Here is a 6000-nt window from a genome sequence, read left to right as displayed (position 1 = left end):
TCACCAGGTCCCCCCAGCCCCTAGCTCTGCCCCTGAGATGCTCATGGTGTCATGAACCTACAGAATTACGCCTGTGAACCGTGAACCGGGAGGGACCTGGCGCAGGGGTGGGGAGGAGGAGCATGCTGCACTGGCCCCTGTGCAGGGGAAGTCTTGGAAAGCTGTGGGGGTGCGGTGGGGTGGGGTGGGGTGGGGTGGGGGAAGGTGACATTGGGGCTCAGAGTCCTTGGCCTGCTGGGGCACGGGGCGGGCATGGGGGGGCATTTCCTCCGCGCGCGCAGGGGACGGGGGTAAGGGGCAGAGGCTGTGGCTCGCACGTGCCCCTGGGGGACTCTCCCCACGAGGGGCCAGGCTCGGGCCGGCTGTCTCCTCCCGGGCGCAGCGGTTGTGGGTGGTGGGAGGGGAGGGAGACAAGCAGGTGACAAAGCCGCCCTGAAGGGCACGCGCCGTCGCCCGAGGGTCCCGCACCCGGGCGCGCCCCCCCCCCCCCCCCCCCGAGCTCGGCGCGCGCAGCGGGGATGGGTAGGGGGTCCCGGGAGCCCTGTGGGGCGAGCCCCGGCCCCCCCGCCCGACCTCTCCCCGGGCACCCCCGCGGGTGACCTTGGCGGGCCGCGCGCCGCTCCCCGGGCCTCAGTTTCCCGATCGCGCCCCGGGGGCGCAGAGCCGGGCGCGCGGAGGGCGGGAGGCGCCGGGACGCCCTTGGCGGGGCCCCCCGGGGCGGGGGCGGGGCGGGGGCGGGGGCGGGCGCGGGCGGGGCGCGCAGGCGCAGGCGCGGCGGGCGGGGCGGGGCGCGGGCCGGGCTCGGGAGAGCGCGGGGCGGCGCGCGGCGAGCGGTGGCGGCGGAGCGGGGCTCGCCCGGGAGCGCTGCAGGCTCGCCCAGGGCCCGCGCCGCTGCTGCTCGGCCCGCTGCGGGGCGGCGGGGGCCACCCGGGACCGGCCCCCACCCCTTGCCCGCGTGTCCCCGCCGCCGCCGCCTCCGGGCCGACCTCCCGGCTTGGCTCCGCCGCGCCCCGGCCGCCGCGCCGGGCCCGGGTTGCGCGCCGCTGGGGCGCGGGCGGGGTCGGGGGGTGCGGGGGCCCGGCGGCCGGCGAGCATGGAGGAGAAGTACCTGCCGGAGCTGATGGCGGAGAAGGACTCCCTGGACCCCTCCTTCACGCACGCTCTGCGGCTGGTGAACCAAGGTGAGGGCGCGCGGGCCGCCCCAACCGCCGCGCGGGGCCGTTGGGGTGCGCGGGGGGCGGGGGCGGGGAGGGCTGCGCGGCGCTGGGGGCCGACCCGGGGCGGGCGGGGGCCGGGGGGCGAGCTGGGGGCGGCTGGGCGGGGACCTGGGGCCACGCGGGGCGCCCGCGGGGGCGGGAGCCCGTGCGCCCTTGGGGGGCCTGGCGCGGGCGGGGGCGCACGGGCTGGGGCGCTCGCAGGCGGCCTGAAGCCCCTCGGGGAGCTCGCGGGTGCGCGTCGGCCCGCGTCCGAGGGCTCGGCTGGGGCGCGGGGGGCGGGGGCGGGGGTTGGAGGATCTCATTGGAGGGGAGTTTGTGAGGGACTCGGGGACCCTGTAGCGCGCTCGAGTTGTCCAGGGAACTGGAGAGGAAAGAGCCGGAGCGAAATGGAAGGATGTGAGGGGAGGAAATGCACACGAGGTGAAGAAGGGAACAGGTGCTTGGATTGTTGGTGAAGTTTGAGGACCTTGTGGGGGAGGTTTGGGGTCAGGGCATCTCGGGGTGGAGGGACCCCGCGGTCCGCGTGGCCGAGCCGGCTCCTCTGCTCTCCTCCTCCTCCTCCTCCTCCCACGCCGAGGCTGGAGCCACCCTGGCAGGTGGTCCGCCCTCCCCGGGGCCGGGCAGCTCCCGCCGAGGCTGGCGAGCTGGCCCTGGAGGGGTTGCTGGGAGACAGGAGGCCCACGCAGTTGCCCCCTTCTTGGCTTTGCTTGGCTTCTCTTTGGGAGGCTCCGGGGGGGGGGGCCCTCCCTGGGGGCTGGCCGCTTGGGGATCGGGAAGACCGGGCGAGGAGTCTCTGCTGCCGGTGCCATTTCAGCGCTGCCCCCGCCGGTTCAGGGTGTGAACAGTCCTGCAAAGTACGGGGCGCCGGGGATCCAGGGACCTATGGAGGCGAGCCTGCCCGGGACAGGATTTCCTGGCTCGTCCTCTCCCTCCAGCCTCCTGAGTAATCTGGGATGGATGGTAAATCAAGCCGCCCTTCCCAGGAGCAGTCCTCACTTCCTTCTGTATCTGTTTTCCGTGTTTCGGATCAGGATGGGTTTGGGGGCCACTGGTCTGTTGTGTGTGTCTCCCTTCCCAGGAGCAGTCCTCACTTCCTTCTGTATCCGTTAATCCGTGTTTCGGATCAGGATGGGTTTGGGGGCCACTGGTCTGGTCTGGTGTGTGTGTGTGTGTGTGTGTTTCCCCCCTCTGGGTGATGGCAGAAACATTATCTGGTCAGATCTGTTACCTTGTGCCTGAATCACTCAGTGCAGTGACAGTTTGTGGTTCCCGAGTTACATCGGCTCTGCTGATCTCAGTGCTGGCTCTGGCTCTTTTATTGTTGGAAGTGAAAGATGAGGCAGACATATTCTATTTGTATATAGATATATCTATTTTTTTTTTTTTTAAACAGCAGCCTCCAGCATTCGGCTGTTGCAGCCAGTTCTTCGGAGTAGGGTGTGTTGTCCGCTGATGGTGGTAGCGGAGAGGCTCGGTGTCCCCAAGAATTGACGCGTGAGTGCTGTTTGAATGGTTGAGCAGAAATCTGTCTACAGACAGAGCTTTCCCATTTCAACTGCAGGCTTTTTTTTTTTTTTTTTTAATTTCTTTAATAAAGTGGGCTTGTGAAAAAGTAATGGGCTCACATTCTTCAATCAGAGAAAAAGAATTTTGAGCTTTGTTCCCATGCTCTTCTGAACAGTTCTGCAGTTAGGTTTGTACTCCTTGCTCTTCATGATTTACATGTTATCTTTTGTTGCCTGCTGGGCTGTCATTTCTGTGAAAGAAATTTCTTTGTACGTTGTGTGAGATCAGTGGCTTTAGCAGTATTCTAGATTGTGGAATCAAGTGCATTGCTTTTTTTTTTTTTTAATAAAGAAGCTGACAGAGTTATGTTGTATTCAGTTAAGGAAACAGCTTAAAAGTGTGATGAGTTCTCTTATTTTGAAACTTCGAATTTTTCTTTTCCTCTGTGCCTGTATTGCCATAGTACAGTGTTGCTCACACGTTAAACATTCCTTTGGTTTCTATGTTGCTCCTAGCATTAATGGCCTCTAGCTACTTAGAACAGATATTGGACAATGTTGCCATTTAGTATTTCTTTTTTTTTGATGTTAAATCTGATTACCTTACTTTTCCATTAAAAATGTGATTTGGGTAAGAAGTGCATTTTTCACATTGAACAGTTCTATGAAAGAAGGAAAAGGTGCTAGTTGGATGCTCTCTTTACTGTTAATTTAGATTACTTCAGACTAAAATGTTTTGCCCTTAAATTATAAGCTGATATCCAGAATGCAAAGCCCTATCATTTAAAATATTAATCGTGCTCAATTATGTAACTCCAGAATTACAAGCGCATTTTTAAATTAGTGTCTCAAGTCTGAATTTGAAGGGTTAATTAGAAAGCTTTGATTTTGAATCTGATTACCGTCTTGTTATTGGCTATAGTAAAGCATTTTTAGTCTTATTTAGCTACAGTTTTGACTCTTTGCCTTGCAAAGAAACTCTTTTTTTTTTTTTTTTTTCAGAGTTTATTCTGAACTTCAATGCATTAGCGTTCCGGCACTAACTTGTACAGTGATGATGGTCCGCGGTGAATGCAATACCTTATGTTTTTGTGGAGTGTGTGCAAGTTTCCAAGGCTCCTTACGGTACATGATGCCCAGTTCCTGTCTAACACTTGCACTCTTATCAGATCGACACCGATGTCTCCATTTTTCTGGGGAGGCGGCTGAGGAACCCAGCTACTCAAGCTTGTGGGCAGCTGAGATTTAATTGGCACTCACTCAGGTCTTCCAACTCCTAAGGCCAGTGCTCTTGTTACTTAAGCCTTCCTGCAAAGATAGAATAAAACACTTAGCACATGCTAATTTAAAACCCCGCAGAAATCAGTAGCATTGATATGCTTGTTTCTGGTTGACTTGTCTTGATTTTTCTAAAAAAGTTTCTTTCTATACTTGATTAGTGGTCTTTTTGAAGAAACAAGCATTGGTAGCAGATTTATCCTGCAGGATTTTAATGCTCCGGCCAAGAGGCACTTCTGAATTAAAGCCCTCCTGTGACCAGTTTATTACTTTTGTAATCAACACATTATGATAATGAAACAGTTTATAAATGAGGTGTTGCCGTTTTTTTTTTTTTTAAATTCAGTACTTGTAAACATTGATCAACCCCCTAGCTGAATTATTTTGTTTCTAGTAATCTTTAAGTAAGAACTTGAGCTGGGATGACGTCAAGATATATGCTCCCGTGCTAATACAGGTCGGCTTTTATACTTTTTCCAGGCTTGTGTTTCACAACGGGTGTTAGTTGCTGACTTTTTATTTTCTCAGGCTAACCCCCCCCCCCCCCCCCCCCCAGCTCTCCAAATACTAAGTACTTTTGTTTCTCTACCAAATGTAATGATTGATGTTTGCTTGCTGTTAAAGCTGAATCAAAGAAGGTAGGCCTTGGTATCAGCCCTTTCTCCCACTCCCATGCCTGTAGAGTGAATTGACGTTGCCGTTTCTTGCCAAGGAGGTTAATTGGAGATGAAAGTAGCGTCCCATGTTTTGTATTATATTTGCTAGGAGGGGATGTGCTGACTCTTACGAAAAACATCTTTAGAAAGTCTTATGCATTATAATTTAATCCAGCTCTCTGGTACTGCTTTGGATGGTTTTCAATCCAAGCCAAGTAACCATTAAATAAGATTACATAACCCTGTATTTTTAATTATCTGATATAATATATGGATTGGTGGCTGGTTCACTGCCAAGTTATAGTTAGTGGTTGGTTGCAAGAGGAAGTGGAGCAAAGAGTTCAGGATTAAGGTGGTCTGTTTGTACCCAGATTGATAAAGTTCTCTGTTGGTATTTCAGAATAATATTTTTTCGTCTTACATCAGTTTTTCTCATACCAGTCCTCAGCATTACTCAGGATATAGGTGAGGGGTAAAAATGTATAAAGGGAGCATCATTACTTAGCCCCATGTGCTGCGTCTCTTTGTTCAACAAAACCTGATGGCTAAAAGTTCCATTTTTGGTGACTGCTTTTGGAAAACATTTGTGATTTGCTTGAATGTTGTCAGACGTGTAGAGTAAGAGAGACAAATGAGAATGGAAATTGCAGAATTATATTTAGATGTAGTGTGTGATTCTCTGTTCCATCCAAAGGAGGATGTGGCTTTTCAGTTGTTAATTGTTTTCTTAGGTTTTTCCAGAGTTTTTGTTTGTTTTTCCTAAGACAGTGGATGGGATGCCTCACATGTTTCGGTAAACCATTGCTGAGTTTCCTGCAGTGTGTTATGATTTGAAGTGATCCAGTGATTGTGGGTTACAGTGTTTTGGTATTTGGTCATCAGTGACATGTTTGTTTACAACCTGCCATGCCAGGTGATGGGGCTGGGGCCTGGAGGTGGCGGGGCCAGAACATAGGCTCTGCTCCTGAGAAGTGAGTGTTCTCATATATGGTCATTGGGGAATGAGTGTCAAGTTCATCAGTGCCCTCTTCTTTCCTAAGAATGTCTTCCACTGTCCTTCAGCTGTCCGTTTGAAGTGCTGAGTGACCAGATGGTTTAACTCAGCCAGCCTGGGTTCTACTCTGTGCTGGGTCTTGTCTGCAATCTGAATACTCTCACAGCCCGGAAATGTAGAGGTTATCGGCCCAATGTTTCAGTTGGAGAAACTGAGACTCCAATAGCTAAAGTGACTTACCCAGGGTGACGTACTTGCCAAATGTCCCGGTGAAGGAAGGTGCAAGCTTTGCTCCTTCCCGAACCACCCTGGCCCACAGAGGGATCGGGTCCAGCTGGGATGCCAGTTAA

General features: G+C 53.8%; 1 protein-coding gene across 3 annotated transcripts in view; it reads left to right on the top strand.

The window, feature by feature from the left end:
- The first annotated feature begins 798 nt into the window (after positions 1-798).
- Positions 799-6000, top strand: part of KHDRBS3 (KH RNA binding domain containing, signal transduction associated 3) — a 185017-nt gene continuing 179815 nt past the window's right edge. For 2 of the 3 annotated variants that reach the window (XR_005989996.1, XM_041769545.1), the window contains exon 1: positions 799-1181. Coding sequence is in view for 2 of the 3 variants with exons in the window: in XM_041769545.1 (XP_041625479.1) it covers positions 1094-1181 (88 nt within the window). In the remaining variant the exon portion in view is untranslated. The remainder of the gene's footprint in view (positions 1182-6000) is intronic. The other variant, XM_041769546.1, reaches the window with a different exon arrangement.

Source organism: Vulpes lagopus, chromosome 9 (assembly GCF_018345385.1).
Source record: "Vulpes lagopus strain Blue_001 chromosome 9, ASM1834538v1, whole genome shotgun sequence".
Classification (NCBI taxonomy): domain Eukaryota; kingdom Metazoa; phylum Chordata; class Mammalia; order Carnivora; family Canidae; genus Vulpes; species Vulpes lagopus.
The sequence above is the reverse complement of the archived record's forward strand: the minus strand, read 5'-3'. Positions and strand labels throughout refer to the sequence as shown.